The sequence below is a fragment of the Labeo rohita genome, chromosome 6, assembly GCF_022985175.1.
Source record: "Labeo rohita strain BAU-BD-2019 chromosome 6, IGBB_LRoh.1.0, whole genome shotgun sequence".
NCBI lineage: Eukaryota > Metazoa > Chordata > Actinopteri > Cypriniformes > Cyprinidae > Labeo > Labeo rohita.
Genome location: NC_066874.1, coordinates 15,170,025 through 15,187,223, shown reverse-complemented (window position 1 = coordinate 15,187,223; position 17,199 = coordinate 15,170,025). Strand labels below are relative to the sequence as shown.

The 17,199-nt window shown below is 36.7% G+C and overlaps 1 protein-coding gene across 1 annotated transcript in view; it reads left to right on the top strand.

Annotated features, from left to right (window-relative positions):
* Positions 1-17,199, top strand: part of btbd8 (BTB domain containing 8) — a 41,508-nt gene that overhangs the window by 10,379 nt on the left and 13,930 nt on the right. The window contains exons 6-10 of the mRNA XM_051112414.1: positions 5,810-5,899; positions 8,528-8,608; positions 8,729-8,825; positions 12,260-12,348; positions 16,543-16,645. Coding sequence (XP_050968371.1) covers positions 5,810-5,899; positions 8,528-8,608; positions 8,729-8,825; positions 12,260-12,348; positions 16,543-16,645 — 460 coding nt within the window. The remainder of the gene's footprint in view (positions 1-5,809; positions 5,900-8,527; positions 8,609-8,728; positions 8,826-12,259; positions 12,349-16,542; positions 16,646-17,199) is intronic.

The following is a 17,199-nucleotide window of genomic DNA, read 5'->3' as shown; positions in this document are numbered from 1 at the left end:
TTAAAAAGTATATACATTATGATTTAATTTATTTAGGAAGTGACCAGTCGCTTTGCTAGACAAGATCCTTATTCTTCAACTAGGATTGTGTAGAGCAGTGGTTTTTAGTTCCAGTCCTGGGGTACCACTGCTCTTTACATTTTTTTTTTTTTTTTTTTTTTTTTTTGTCTCTCTTATCTGATGCCCTCGGTTCACTTCATAGATCTCCCTCTTATTGATTTGATGATCTGAATCAGGTGCGTTAAATAAGGAAGAGCAGTGGTACCCAAGGAGTGGAATTGAGTGTCACTGGTGTAGAGTCTATTGAAGCTGCATTGAAACTGCAGTTTGGACCTATAACCCATTCATTATATGGAGAAAAATCCTCAGTGTTTTCCTCAAAAACACTTTCTTTTTATCTGAAGAAAGAAAGGCATGAACATCTTGGATAACACGGGATCCTTCCAAAATCCTTCAATGTTGCTAAATCGTAAATGCCCAGAAGGTGGCAGACAGTTACAGTTTACTCCTTCATGTAGCAGTAAAGGTGAAGCTAATCAGAAGGAAACAGTTTTACTAACTTAGTCTAGTCTAGCATTGAAAACCAATATACAAAACATCATATTTTGCCTACAGCACACTAATCTGTAGTGATTCATCTCTAAAGGTATGCTTGTGCAACACAGGTCATGTTCAGATGATGAATTACTGTCCAACACTGTTATATCTGTGTAGTTTCCTGTCATTGAGTGTCTCGTTAGCACCTTTGTTTGGTGCTGCAGAGGTTAGAGCAGTTGCCATGACCTGTTACTATAGCAACAGGCTCTCCCTCATCATCGGCCGGGAGCAGCGTCTCTGCGGGTTTGGGTTGTATGGATGGAGAAAGACGTCTGCAGTCCTGATCAGTATGTCAGGCTTGAGGTGACTGCTGCAGATCTGTCAGTCTCACTGCAGGATACACACAACAAAACAGCACTGCTAATCCCTGTCTCATCTCCCATTCACTTTCATCAACCCTCCCTCATCTGTCCAAACATTTCCCAGGAGATGAGGATGATCTTTCAGCGCACACATATGTGCGTCTTACAGACACACACATTCATAATGAAATGCTATACAACCAGCAATAAATCACTATAAAGCAGGTGCGTAAGTATAACTTTGTTTTAAATAATTAGTGGGGTTTGCGCACATGTGCTTGTTGGAAATTCACGCATGACTAGCTTATGAATATTAAATAGACCTTGTGCAAATAATTTAAAATGACTTTTTTAGAGTAAATTAATTAATAATATGGATATGTCTAATCTGAAAATAAATGAATAACATTACAATTAGAAATTATTTAAATAATTTCTTTGAAAATTTTAATTGCTGTTTTTGTGTTGTTATGTAATACTATTGATTAATATTTTAGAGGGAGCAATAAATCTTATTACCCAGTTAAGTGCTTAACTTTCATGCATGGCTAGCTTATGAATATTAAATAGACCGTGTAAAAGTAATTAAAAATGACAGTTTCAAATAAATAATTTATTATTATTTTTCTAATTTGCAACTAAAATGACAACATTACAATTAGAAATGTCCAAAAATTGTTTCCCTGGCAAATTGAATTGCTATTTTTTCACATAAAACAACTTAAATCATTTTAGAGGGAATAATAAATCTAATTAGCCAGTTAAACATGTGACATATCTAATTTGAGAGTGTCATCCACAGTTGTTGACAGTTGTGTAAATGTGTATATCATCAGTTATACCGGTTGATTGCCATTGGTCCAGTAGTAATATTTCCACTTTGAGTGTGACACTTTCAGGATTTTAATTCGCCCTGATGTACAGTGTCTTGTGAAAGTAATTCATACCCCTTCATTCTTATATTAAACTGCTTTAAATTACTTTCCCCCCCACATCAATCTACACTCCATACACCATAATGACAAAGCACAAAACAGGTTTGTAACAACTTTGCAAATTTATTAGAAATAAAAAACTGAAATGATTCCATTGCATAAGTATTCATTCCCTTCTCTGAGACACTTGAAATTTTGCTCGGACAAATTCATATTGCTTGAAGATGTTATTACACTTTGAGTGGAGTTAACCTGTAGAAAATTCATTTGAATGAGTATGACTGGAAAGGCACACACCTCTCAATAAAAGGTCTAACAGCTGAAAATTCATATCAGAGCAAAAAGCAAGCCCTGAGGTCAAAATAACTGCCGGTAGAGCTTGAGACAGGATTGTGTCAAGGCACAGATCTGGCGAAGAATTCAGAAAAAAAAATTCTGCTGCATTGAAGGTTCACAGAAGCATGGTGCCTCCTTTGTCCATAATGGAAGAAGTTTGGAACTATTAGGACTCTTCGCAGAGCTGACCTCCTGGCCAAACTGAGCAACTGATGGAGAAGGGCCTTAGTTAGACTGGTGACCAAGAAGCTGATGTTCACTGTAGTTGAGCTCCATGATCATATATGCCAATGCAAGAAACTTACAGAAGCACAAACATCACTGCAACACTCCACGGATCTGGGCTTTATGGCAGTGTGGCCAAACTCAATCCTCTCCTCAGTGAAGACACATAAAAAAACCCCACTTGGATTTGCAACAAAGCATCTAAAGAACTCTCATATTGTGAGAAACAAGATTCTCTGTTCTGATGAACCTCAATTCCAAGCCTAATGTTTGAAGGAAACCAAACACTGCTCATCACCTGCGGAGTACCATCCCAAAAGTAAAGTATGCTGGTAGCAACCTCATGCTGTGGGGCTGTTTTTCAGTGGCAGGGACTGAAGGACTCATCAGAGTAGAAGAAAAGCTCAACACAGTTAAATATTGAGATATCCTTAATAAAAGCCTAGTCCAGAGCATTCAAAACCTCAAACTGGGCAGAATGTTCATCTTCCAACAGGATAATGACCCCAGCAGGAGTGGCTTATAGACTACTCTGTGAATGTAGTTAAGTGGCCCAGCCAGAGCCTGGGCTTGAACCCAATCAAACATTTCTAGAGAAACCTGAAAATGTGCGTCTGCCCCTATCCAAGCTGACAGAGCTTGAGAGATATGCAAAACTTAGAAAAATGCTGTAAATGCTTCAACTGAGCTGAATACTTTTGCAATGTACTTATTTCAGTGTTTTATTTTTAATAAATTTACAAAGGTGTTAAAATGTGAGTGTAGAGTGTAGGTATGAATACTTTCGCAAGGCACTGTAAGCAGTAAATAGAACCCACAGTAGAAGTTCTACGAATTGGGGTTTTGTTTTATCATTTCACTGGAATAGATATCAAGCTGTGAAAAAGGAATAGAGTGGAGTGCACATCTGAGGGCTGTCTGACAAATGAACGAAATGGACAACAATTGGAGAAGCTTCTTCTGAAATAGATCCATCGCTGCCACAATCTATTTGATCAAGTGAGGCCAAAATTGGCCAAGGCAAAAAAAAATTTAAAAGCGATATTTTTAGCCTCCTTCAGTCATCACTGTAAGAGCTGCAGTTTGTTCTGAGAGGAGACCAGGAGCAAGTGAAACATTAGAAAAAAAAGAGTCTATTTATAGTGAATGTTTATGACAGATGGAGAATAATAGGATTGTTGGCTGAGAGAGAGATAAAGAACGACTGTGAGGAAGAAGATGTGGGACATAAAAGAGCAGAATGTAGATTGTAGAGCATATGAAGTGTCACCAGCTGTATCTAATGCCGTCTTCAGGGAAGTGCCTACTTATGGCTTCAGAAATCGTAATTATGATTTGGTGCATCAAATGAAGAGCGAAGGATGTGCATTAAGTGTGTAATTTATGCATTATTTATGAATTTTATCATTTATGTGTTGCTGTGGAGGATGATGGGAAATGAAGTTTGATAACACAAGCCTGCTGCCTCATAAACTGGTTAGATTTTTATTAATAGTTTATGCCATTCTTCACGAACATGCACACTTGATCTCAAAGAAAATGTGAAACGTTCGCATTGGATATTTGGACCTTTTTTGTCTGGATCTATTCATCTAAAAATAACATGCAGCTATTATTGTCAAAACAGCTGGCAACAAAAGTGAGTACACCCTTAATGAACTTGTCAAAACTTTGTCCAAAGTGTCAGTATTTTGTGTCAAACCATTTTTATCTAGCACTGCCTTAATCATTCTGCGCATGGAATTCACCAGAGCTGCACAGGTTGTTGCTGGGATCCTCTTCAAACCCTCATCATGGAGCTGCTGGATGTTAGACACATGGTGTTTCTCAACCTTCCGCTTGAGGATGGCCCATAGTTGATCAGTAGGTCAGATCACCTTCACCTGCCCCTTCCCCAGCAAGGCAGTTGCCATATTGGTGGTGTGTTTGGGATCATTATCATGTTGGAAAACTGCTGTTCGGCCCAGTTTCTGAAGGGAAGGCATCATGTTCTGCTTTAGAAATGTACAGTACATAATGGAATCCATGTTTCCCTCAATGAACCGCAGCTCCCCAGTACCAGCAGCACTTATGCAGCCCCAGACCATGATGCTACCACCACCATGCTTGACTGTAGGAAAGACACAATTTTCTTAGTATTCCTCACCAGGGCATCACCACACATACTAGACACCATCTGAGCCAAACAAGTTTATCTTAGTCTCATCAGACCATAGGACATGGTTCCAGTAATTCACACTCTTGGACAGGTTGTCTTCAGCAAACTGTTTGCAGGCTTTCTTGTAAGCCAGCTTCAGAAGAGACTTCCTTTTCGGATGACGCCAATGCAAACCGACTTGTTGCAGTGTGCAGCGTATGGTCTAAGCACTGACAAGCGGACCTTCTACTTCTGCAACCTCTAAAGCAATGCTGGCAGCACTCATGCATCTGTTTTTTAAAGCCAGGTTCTGCACCTGACGCACAGAACGAGCACTCAACTTCGTTGATCGACCCTTGTGAGGCCTATTACGAATAGAGCCTGTTTTGGAAAACCTCTGTATGACCTTGGCCACAGTACTGTAACTCAGTTTCAGGTTGTTACTGAACCTCTTATAGCCTAGGCAATCTTTGTGGAGAGCAACAATTCTAATTCTCAAATCTTCAGAGTTCTTTGCTGTGAGGTGCCTTGTTGAACATTCAGTGGTCAGTTTGAGAGAACTGAATTTTAACTGCTCTAATACAAGATACACAACTCTGTATGGTCCTATCAAGCAGACAAAAACATGAACATGATGAATAGGACCTGTGGCTTTGCATGGTTAAATGACGTATGCTGTTATCACTAAGGTTGTACTCACTTTTGTTGCCAGCTATTTTGACGACAATGGCTGTATGTTGAGTTATTTGCAGGGGACAGTAAATATATACTGCTATACAAGCTGCACATTGACTACTCCAAAATATATCCAAGTTTCATTTCTATAGTATTGTTCCTTAAGAAGATATACGAAAAACGTTGCTGGAATGTGAGGGGTGTACTCATTTTTCCACAACTTGGAACGTTTGAACTATCATTTTAAACGATTTCTTTGTTTTTTTTTTATCTTCTGGGCAACGTAAAACCTGAAACCAGCTCTTTGAAGTTTTGAGACAAAGCCACAGTCATCAGCATTTTCTAAAATAATACTGAAATGAATCATTACATCTCTATTCCCCAATTTCATCATGAAGTCTTCTTTAATTTCTTCATTTTTTTTTTTCATACATGCCCAAGCATATCAGTTAGTAAATAATTCACACAAATACACACATGCACATACATTTCCTGGGGCTGCTTTACAAATATCGACCTGGGGTAATGTGGCGTGAAGCGTGTGTGAGTGATATGGGAAGCTGACGTTGTCTGTGTGTATGTGTGTTTCTTCTCTCCCACAGGGCCATTCTATGTGCGCGCTCAGAGTATTTCCGGGCGATGTTATGTGGCAGCTGGATGGAGAGTTTGCGTCAGTGTATCACTCTGCAGGGGTAGGTTATGCAGGACACCCATCAACACTGGATAAATGACTGCAGTGTAGTACAAATACAAATATCAAATACTGTGTCATGCTTAGAATGTAAAGTATGTGTAAAGGGTACTGTACAGCCAGTTGAACAATCTCGTTTTTTTCTTCAACGTCAAAATTGCCCTACATCGATACTTTTTTTTTTTCTTTTTTATAAGAGGCGTTTGATATTTGTGTGTTCACTTTGTAAACACTGGGTCGGTACTTCTGTAGCGATGTAGGATGATTTTGAAATTGGGGAAGAAAACGAGATGAGAGTTTTTCAGTATACCCTAACTGTATTGACCATATTGAACCGGACAAAACTGACTTAGACAAGACAAGCGTTTGAGGTTAAATGATATAAAATGTCAGTTTGTTTCGAAAATTACAGATCATTTCGCTAGGTAAGATCTTCTTCCTCGGCTGGGATCATTTAGAGCTCGTTGAAGCTGCATTTAAACTACATTTTGGAAGTTCAATCTTGGGGCACCATTGAAGTCCACTATATGATTTTTTTTCCTGAAGAAAGAAAAACACAAACATCTTGGATGACAAAGGGGTGAGTAAATTATCTGTAAATTTTTGTTCTGGAAGTGAACTTCTCCTTTAAGACGGTAAGTGTTAAAGGGATAGTTCACTCAAAAATGAAAATTCTGTCATTAATTACTCACCCTCGTGTTGTTCCAAACCCATAAAACCTTCATTCATCTTCAGAACAAAATTAAGATATTTTTGATGAAATCTGAGAGATTTCTGACCCTGCATATACAGCAACTCAACTGACACGTTCAAGGTCCAGAAAGGTAGTAAGGACATTGTTAAAATGGTCCATGTGACATCATTGGTTCAACCTTAATTTTATGAAGCTACGAGAATGCTTTTTGTGTGCAAAGAAAAAAAAAAAACTTTATTCAACAATTTCTTCTATTGTGTGTCACCCTTCAACGTGCATTCACGAGAGTACCACGAGAGAGTATCACAAGAGTTTGTATTCTCGTAAAGTTGAACCACCGGTGAGTAATTTATGACTCAATTTTCATTTTTGGGTGAACTATCCCTTTAAGTTGAGAGGTCATGTGTGTGATCTCAGACAGTTCTCAGACAGCCTTCTACCTGATGGGGATCTTCCAGTCTACCAGCTATCAATTATTCATAGCTCAGTCTGGGAAAACCAGGATACTAGTGTTTCATGTCAGGCAGTTCAATCCATGATGTTTATTAAAATGAGACTTTTGTGGATTTTAGTCCATGTATGAAATCAGAGCTGATTTTATTCCAAAACCACACTTAGCTTTTACTGTAAATGGTCAAAGAACAGGAGAATATAATACTAGTTGCTGTTTTTCTGAACTCTGTGACAGTTTCTGGAAAAATAATTGTCTTTTGTATTTTGTTAAAGGAGAAGTTCATTTTCAGAACAAGAATTTACAGATAATTTACTCAGCCGCTTTTCATCCAAGATGTTTATGTCTTTCTTTCTTCAGTTGTAAAGAAATTGTGTTTTTTGAGGAAAACATTTCAGGATTTTTCTCCATATAATGGACTGATATGGTGCCCCGAGTTTGAACTTCCAAAATGCAGTTTAAATTCGGCTTCAAATGATCCCAGTCGAGGAAGAAGGGTTTATGACAGTTAGGGTATGTCGAAAAACTCCCATCTCATGTTCTCCCTCAACTTCAAAATCATTCTATATCACTGTTTTACCTTTTTTGTTAAGGGTGTTTGATCTTCATTGCATGTTCACTTTGCAAAGACTGGGTCTGTACTTCTGCAGCAATGTAGGGTGATTTTGAAATGATTTTTGAAGTTAAGGGAGAAAATACAATTGGAGTTTTTCAACATACCCTAATTGTCTTGAACCAGAATACACAGAGTTCAGACAGAACAAGACAAGAAAAGCGTTTGAGATTAAAAAGTATTTAAATTGTATTTTTTAATGAAAAAAAAAAAAAAACAATCGTTTTACTAGATAAGACCCTTCTTCCTTGGCTGGGATCGTTTACAACTGCATTTGGGATCGTTTGAAGCTGTATTTAAACTGCATTTTATAAGTTTAAACTCGCGGCACCACATCAGTCCATTATATGGAGAAAAATCCTGAAATGTTTTCCTCAAAAAACATAATTTTTTTTTACGACTGAAGAAAGAAAGACATGAACATCTTGAATGACAAGGGGGTAAGTACATTATCTGTAATTTTTTTTGTTCTGGAAGTGGACTTCTCCTTTAAATGCAGCTTCAAAGGGCTCTAAACGATCCCAGCCAAGGAAAAAGGGTCTTATCTAGCGAAACAATTGGTTATTTTCTAAATTCAAAATAATTACAATTTATACACTTTTTAACCTCAAATGCTCATCTTGTCTAGCTCTGAGTAAACTCTGTGTATTCCGGGTCAAGACAGTTAGGGTATGTCGAAAACTACCATCTCATTTTCTCTTCCAACTTCAAAATCGCCCTACATCGCTGTTTTACCTTTTTTTTTTTTTTTTTTTTTTTTTTTTTTTGTAAGGGGCGTTTAACCTTCTTTGCATGTTCACTTGGCAAAATTTCAAATAATCTGAATGTTGCTTTGTTTTTTTGGTTTTTTTTTTTTTTTTTTTTTAATCAGACTTGGTCCAGATGAAATGGAGATTCTTCTTCATTTCATGTACGGTGCCATCCTAGACTTCCCACCAGGAACAAATGTCAGGTAAATACCCTCTGTAGTGACATTTCCTTTCTTTCAGTGTGGTAAGTGCAAAAAATGCAATGGCTTTAGTCAGATATCACAGAAATGTCAAGATGTGTGTGTGTTTGTCTGTGATTTCAGTCAGGTTGTGTTAGCAGCAGACATGTTGGGCCTGGAGGGTCTGAAAGACGTGGCCGAGATGGTCCTAACTCGGGACTATTGCCGCTTTTTCCCCAAGGTAAGAGAGAGGATGGGGTCACGACACACACAATCAGTCTATTAGAGGCGAGGAGTGTAAATAGTCCTGTTAAGCAGTGAGTCTGTTGTTAGGTAGCGCCAATAGTACTATTATCTTGTCGTTTATTAGCCTTTAGGGACACATTATGTGATTTGTATTTGGGCGCGAGTAAAGTCTGGGCATTGGTTCAGGTTTTGTAGAGCATTTAATTTGTCAGCCAAAAGTACATGGCCTTATCCCTCTGGTGTGGCTCCAGACAAGGATTCCTCCCATTTATGTTTCTCAGATATGGGTGTAACGTCTTTCTACTTCTATTAGAATAGAAGCACTGCAGCAGACTCACGCCATGTTTACACAGCAAGTGCAGATTTGTCATGAACATAAGCTCTCTGATACAAAAGCAGTAGCGGGAGGCGGCGTAAGTGAGGAGGCATTGTGTTTGACAGCCCTCTCACAATTCGTGAAGAGCAGTTTTGTTTGTGCTTGTGAGTCTGTCATTCTCACACCCACCTTTCAAGAATGCTTTAAGACCATTCTAATTTGTGTCCTTTCAGCCAGTATTTTCATCCTACGCAGAGATGAAAGAGGAATGCATTTACTCCCTCTTAGTTTTCCCTCTACAGAAATGCATAATACTTTTGATGTACTATTCAAAGATTTGGAGTTGCTAAAATGTTTAGGGGCTCAAACGCATAGTGCAGAAACCCTATTGTAATTGTTAGAATGGCCAAGGATCAGCCATCTCCACATAAAACTGATTGTGCAGACCAAACTGTAAATCATAGAGACTTAAAACTTGGAGGGATGGTAGTACTCACACCACCTACAACATCACCAAGGCTTGCCTCAGTTGGCCCAACGGGGGCGCTATAGTGAACAAAAAAGTACGAAATTGCTCATAACTCCTAAACCATCAGTCACGGTTTCAGTGTCTTATGTCGTTGGAATCCTTGGCTCATGAACGATCGCGAACCTGTATTTTGGATTTTTTGAAAAACCTACTTTTGCGCAGTAGTCCTAGGTTTTCGCCCAATCGAAACCACTGCAGGAAGATTCTCTGGAGAGTGAATATCAATAATTTAAAAAGAAAAAAGAAGTTGTTGAACTTTCGACTCGTTGTCGCAAAGGGCTGCCAAAACGTTTGAAAGGGACGCGCCACTTTTGGTGGAATGAGATATCTTTGCCAAACTCAGAACACTTAGAACACTTTGTAAGAGCTCAATATGAGGTCACAGGACAAAAATCGTGGAGCTTGGCCACTTGGTGGTGCAATAAGAGGGACAAAAAACATAAAAATGGCTATACCTATGCAACCATTTCTCCTAGCAACATGAAAATCGCTGTGCACGGCCTTGGTCCAAAGTGCCACAAGTGTCTATAAGGACATTTGCGTATCTCAGAAAAAACATCATTGCCGTTGGCCAATGAATTTTAAGCACCTAATAGACAAGGTTAACGGAGGCCGATAGGAAAGAAACTCAGGGTGCCTGTTTGACTCACGGCCCCAAAGGTCTGTGAGAAATTTGAAAGAAATCAGCCACTGAGGGGCGATACTGCATTTTTCAAGGGCGTAAATGATTGTACATGATGTGTTTTTTCGCACATACACGCAATATTCTTATCATATGATAGAACTCCTCATTTCAGACAACTTTGCTTCTAGAACCACTGCTGTCAATCAAATCGTTTGTTAAATGATTGAGAATATGTAAAAAATCTACTTTTGTGAACTAGTCCTAGGTTTTTCGCTTAATCTGGAAAAAAAACAGGACTCTGGACTCTCTAGATCAATAATTATCAAAACAAAAATGTTGAAATTTACCCTTTGGGAGGATTTAATGGGGTTGTTTTGAATAGGGGCCTGTTCAAATGTACCTCAAATTCTATAAAGCCTAAAGGAAAACTCAAAACTTCACAAAACCGGCTGAGCTCATGTGACCAGTGATTCTAAACAAGCATGCAAAGTTTTAAGGAGATCGGACCACAGGCGTCGCTATAACAGTCATACACGTTACAAAATATATTTCTATGGTAAATTACTGGGATTTGCCAAAAATGCTATTTAAATCATTGATTAAGTGGTTACAGCCTTGCTTAATAATATATAATGACATTTCCTTATGTGCTTAAATGCCTTAAGCGCTTGAACCTATATATATATTTTTTTTTTTCGTTTTTGAAAGAAAATTTATTTTATTTCTGTGATGGTAAAGCTGAATTTTCAGCAGCCATTACACTAGTCTTTAGTGTCACGTGATTCTTCAGAAATTGTTATGTGCTGATTTGGTGCTCAAGAAACATTTCCCATTGTTATCAATGTTGTGCTGCTTTTTATTTTTGTGTGAAACATTTTGTCATTCTTTGATTCTTTGATGTGATGACCACACTTGATTGAAAACATTACATTTATTCAATTATTTGCTTAGTTTTATAGCAAATAACGCATTCCTTTTTGTTTTTTGTTGTTTTTTTTTCCAATAACAATAGTTATTATAACAATAGTTAAAAACAAATTGTATTTTGAAAACTCAAACTCAAAAAAATACATGCAAACATAATACGATAATATATAGCAAAACAAGAACAATTGAGTAACAGATACTGCTGTCAAATCGATTAATCGCGATTAATTGCATTCAAAATAAAAGTTTGTGTTTACATAAATTATGTGTGTGTACTGTGTATATTTATATACACAGCACACATATATGTATATATTTGAGAAATATATAGCACAGACACACACGTATTATGTAAACAAACTATTTGGATGCGATTAATCGCGATTAATCGATTGACAGCATTAGACTGACTCAAAATTGCTCACACTATATGGATATAATCTTGTAAATACGCAAATCTCATTTCATCTACAAACAGTTAACAACTAACTCTATAATTATGTCCATAATTCAGGGCAGGGCTCCAGACTAATATTTGAGAGCAGTGGCACCAGCGCCACCAAGTTCTACAGATAATAGATAATTTAATCATAAAATTGCTATTGTTTTGTTTTAATATGTGCAGTTACTAATAATATTACATGTTCATTTCTTGTTTATTTCATTTTTATACAGATTTGACAATAAAGCACTAAGCTTGAGTTTGGAAGCATACAAAATTATTATTAAATTTACCAATACTCTTCTATAGTATTGTATGGAACTGACCAACAACTGTGTGATTTGTAACAACTTGGTACTGGTAATCAGGTGCTTTTTAATAGTAATTTTTGAAGAAATTTGGCAGACTGTAGCTTTCAGGAAGTTCTTAAGTGTGATTTAGTTTATATGAAATGTAATTAAACACAAGCTCAGACAGCTGAACTCTAAACTGTATATTAGCTCATGGCAGGTTTCAGGCTATTGATCCGCTAAAGTGTCTGAGATGAGGTGTGAATATCAAGAGTCAGTCCTTCTTCTCATTTTCTGCAGCCTGTTGATGGAGTTCAGAGATCTATACTGGAGTGCCTCGCTATTAGCCACTCTGTAGGCCTGCACGATCTCTACTGCTCCTGTGTGAGGTGAGGCATTTTCTGCACTTCCATGGATGCTACTGATTTAAATAATGGCTTTTAAAATGACTCTCTGATTGTACTGCTCCATTAAGAGTCATAGCATGTACTGTACATTGCAGATGAATCACTAAATTATAAATGACTAAATAAATCAATAAATAATATGTTTCAAAATGCCTTCTATTGCTGAGGCTATGCTTCTGTCCACATGTGGATGCAATCAGTTTTGCAGATATCTATTAAACATTTAAAACAAACCCATTTTCACATCAAATGTTAATGTTTGGCACAACTATAAAGCCCAAAAAACAACATTTGAAAGGTCTACTAATCTACTAAAAGATCAAATGATAAGTGTTTTCACCCCCTGTTGTACAGACAGTTATTGGCTTCAATCTTCAATCTCGTTGACAATTTGTTTGTTTCACACTGGGTGTCAAAGGGCCTCTAGGCAGTGCAAAAAGACTGATTTTAAATGAAAAATTTGTCCATTTTTAGATTGTGGTAGCCATGCAAAAATTTCCTCTGTTATTTTACTCTAATTTTGTAGGGGTAACACAAATAGATAGAAATATTAATAAGTACATCTCCTGAGATTCTTTGATTGACAACATGGATGGCAGAAAAACCTTTAATCATTTAGTACCATCGCTGTTTACTTAATTAGTCAACTCTGTCATTTAATTCTCTTTGCTCTAAACTCAGCGCACTGCGGTAAAGCAGCTCAGAAAGGCGTGTGAATGTAGGTCGGGATTTTTCCAGTGCCTCAGAGATGGAAGGAGAGAGACTGTGTGCGTGTGCGTTGTTTCTCTGATGTTTTGGTGCTGCCTCCGCTGCGGGTAGGAGGGTGAAGAGTCACGCATCAGGATGAGAGGCTCTCAGTACAGCATCCGTGATCTGATGCCATCAGATCAGTGCAGCACTGCTGCTTTCAGTTCAGTGCCAGTCCAGTGACTGCTGAGCCTACTGCCCTAGTGTTACTAACCTACATCACTATGATAACTCTTCCAGAAATCAAATTTAATTTGTATAGATCTTTTCACTATACACATAGTTTCATATAGCCTACATTTAGAAGGTTAAAGCAATTTGAATTTGGCACTCACATAAACTAGCAACCAGTTAAGATTTGCTATTAGTACGTAATTCTTTCTAAGTATATGTGTATATGTAAAGTTGGATTTGTACAAATAATAGTTTATGTTTAGTCATTTGTTTTACAGTAATCTTGAGGATTGTGACATATGTAAGGCTTTAATGTAGTGACATACAATGGTATGTGAAAGTTTCGGAACTTCTTGCAGAATCTGTGAAAATATGAATAATTTTAACAAAATAAGAGAGATCATGGACAATGCATGTTTTTTTTGTTTATTTAGTACTGTCCTGAGTAAGATATTTTACATAAAATATGTTTACATATAGTCCACAAGACAAAGAAAAATAGCTGAAATTAGTTTAAGATTAGTTGAAGTTTGGGGACCCTTGGTTCTTAATACTGTGTGGTTACCTGGATGATCTACGACAGTTTTTTTTTTGTTTGTTTTGTGATGGTTGTTCATGAGTCCCTTGTTTGTTCTGAACAGTTAAACTGAGCACTGTTCTTCAGAAAAAAATCCCCCTGGTTCTGCAGATTCTTTGGTTTTCCAGCATCTTTTTCATATTTGAACCCTTTCCAGCAGTGACTGTATGATTTTGAAATCCATATTTTCACACTGAGGACAACTGAGGGACTCAAACACAATTATTAAAAAAGGTTCAAACATTCACTGATGCTTCAGAAGGAAACATGATGCATTAAGAGCCAGGGGGTGAAAACTTTTCAACAGGATGAACATATCCAAATTTTTCTTATTTTGTTGAAATATCTTTTTTTTTTTCTTGTTTCCCATTTAGTACTGCCCTTTGGAGGCAACAGAAGATACTTGCATGTTTCACGAAAGACAAATTAAGTACAATTGACCTTAATCTTCAAATCTTCAAAAGTTTTCACCCCCCGGCTCTTAATGCATCATATTTGAACCTTTTTAATAGTAGTGTTTGAGTCCCTCGATTGTTCTCAGTGTAAAAAGATGGATCTCAAAATCATACAATCACTTCTAGAAAGGGTTCAAATATGCAAAAGATGCTGGAAAACCAAAGAATCTGCAGGACCTGGATTATTTTTCTGAAGAACAGTGTTCAGTTAAACTGTTCAGAACAAACAAAGGACTCATGAACAACCATCACAAAACAATACAAAAAAAAAAAAAAAAAACAGTTGTAGATCATCCAGGTAACCATACACAGTATTAAGAACCGAGAATTCCCAAACTTTTTTTATATTTTACTATTTTAGTAATTTCAGCTATTTTTTTTGTCTTGTGGACTATATCTAAACATCTTTTATGTACAATATCTTACTCGGGACAGTACTAAATAAAAAATAACATGCATTTTGTATGATCTTTTTTTATTTTGTTAAAATTATTCACATTTTCACAGGTTCTGCAAGGGGTTCCCAACCTTTCGCATACCACTATACCTAAGAACTGTTAGGTATTGTTTATTCCAGTCAAGATTAAAATTATTCATATCAGGCTTTAGGATTTTGGTTGTTTTGCCTACCATAAGCTGTTCTATCATCATATTATTGTTTGAGGAACATGGTAAAACTAAAGTTTTACTAAGAACTTTAACACTTATATTTGCTTTTAGAAAAAAAAAAAAACAAGAAAGAAAAAAAATAGCAGTGTTGGAATGAATTAAATGTGGGTAAATTATGAATGAATTTTTTGAGTGAACTATGTTTTTTTTGTTCTTTTAAAGGGAGAGTTCATCCAAATATTAAAATTCTGTCCTTGAATACTCATCCTCATGTTGTTCCAAACCCACAACTCGCAACTCGTTTATTTTTGGAACACAAATTAAGATTGATTTGATGAAATCTGAGAGCTTTCTGACCTTGCATAGACACCAACGCAACTGACACGTTCAAGGCCCAAAAAGGTAGTAAGGACATCAATAAAATAGTCCATGTGACATCTGTGGATCAACCATAATTTTATGAAGCTACGAGAATACTTTTTGTGTGCAAAGAAAACAAAAATAACTAATTTATTCTAGTGTTAATTTTGGCAGCCATTTTTATTTAGTCTTTAGTCCTGTCTCAAATGTACGTTTGAGCATTTTAGTCTTGTTTAGTCAATGAAATCTTAGTCACATTTTCATCATGCTGTATAATGGTTAAACTGATTTAAAAAAAAAAAAAAAAAAAAATGCTCAAAATTATAATCTTAATGATTGTAGTCATTTGAGAAATTTACTTTTGCATTTCCGGTATTGCACTTTCATGATTGCCAGATGGCAAAAATTTAGCAGTATACAGGGCAAAAATGTTTCCTTGTAACAGAGGAGCTCTGATTAGGGGGATTTGAATTCTTGATCTGGCAACCACACACATAAAAGCTTGCGTAGCAGAGGCATGTACAGCCGTCTGCAATTTTTGAAGAAATTAAAAAGAGATTTAAAATTTGTTTTTTTCTTTTTTGACTACATTTTGGTCTCATCTGTTATCGTTAATGAAACTGCATGTTGATAAAGTCCCAGTTATCGTTTATTGACCTTATTGTCATCTCGTATTTTGCCCAGCCTTATTTATATTGAACAGAATATACAGACGATGATGAATGTTCTATGTCAGAACGCTGGCTCCTGCATCAGCAGCACCACACACATGCGTCATAGCACTCTCCTCTCGTGAAAACATGGCAGAGACTGACACGGAAGAGAAGTAATTGTTGAATAAAGTCATTATTTTAGTTTTCTTCGTACATAAAAGTATTCTTATAGCTTAATTAAGGTTGAACCACTGAAGTCACATGGACTATATTAATGATATCCTTACTACCTTTCTGTGCCTTAAAGGTGTCAGTTGTGTTGCTGTCTATGCAGGATCAGAAAGCTCTTGGATTCCAACAAAAATATCTTAATTTTTGTTCCAAAGATGAACGAAGGTCTTACTGTTTTGGAACGACATGAAGGTGAATAATTAATGACAAAATTTTCATTTTTGGGTGAAATATCCCTTTAATTTAGTGGCCAAACGCTACTTTTGTAGGTTAGCAGGAAGTCATTTTTGAATTTTATGTAATTGTACTTGAAAATAAAAGCAATAAAAGATAAAGGCTTACGCTCATGGATGTGTGTTTCAATCCACAGATGGGTAGCTGAGCACTTTGTGAAGTGCTGGTCAGAAAGGAATTTTGCCCTCCTTCCTCCAGAACTACAGAGAGATTGCCTTAATACTGTCACCAAAAACATGGTGTGTGATACTAACAGACACATTTGCTTCTATTGTGGTTGGGGTTTCTCTTTGACTTTATTTTTGTACTTACCTAATTATACTGAATTAAAGAACTCCACTTCCAGAACAACAATTTACAAATAATTTACTCACCCCCTTGTCATCCACGATATTCATGTCTTTTTTTCTTCAGTCGTAAAGAAATTATGTTTTTTGAGGAAAACATTTCCGTATTTTTCCCTATATAATGGACTGCTATGGTGCCCTGAGTTTGAACTTCCAAAATACAGTTTAAATGCGACTTAAAACGATCCCAAATGCGGTTGTAAATTATCCCAGCCGAGGAAGAATGGTCTTATCTAGCGAAACGATCGGTTATTTTAATAAAAATAATACAATTTATATACTTTTTAATGCCAAACGCTTGTCTTGTCTTACTCTGCCTGGACTGTTTTTGTTCCTATTCATGACAGTTAGGGTATGTCGAAAAACTTCCATCTCATGTTCTCCTTCAACTTTAAAATTGTCCTATATCGCTGTTTTACCTTTTTTGTTAAGGGTGTTTGATCTTT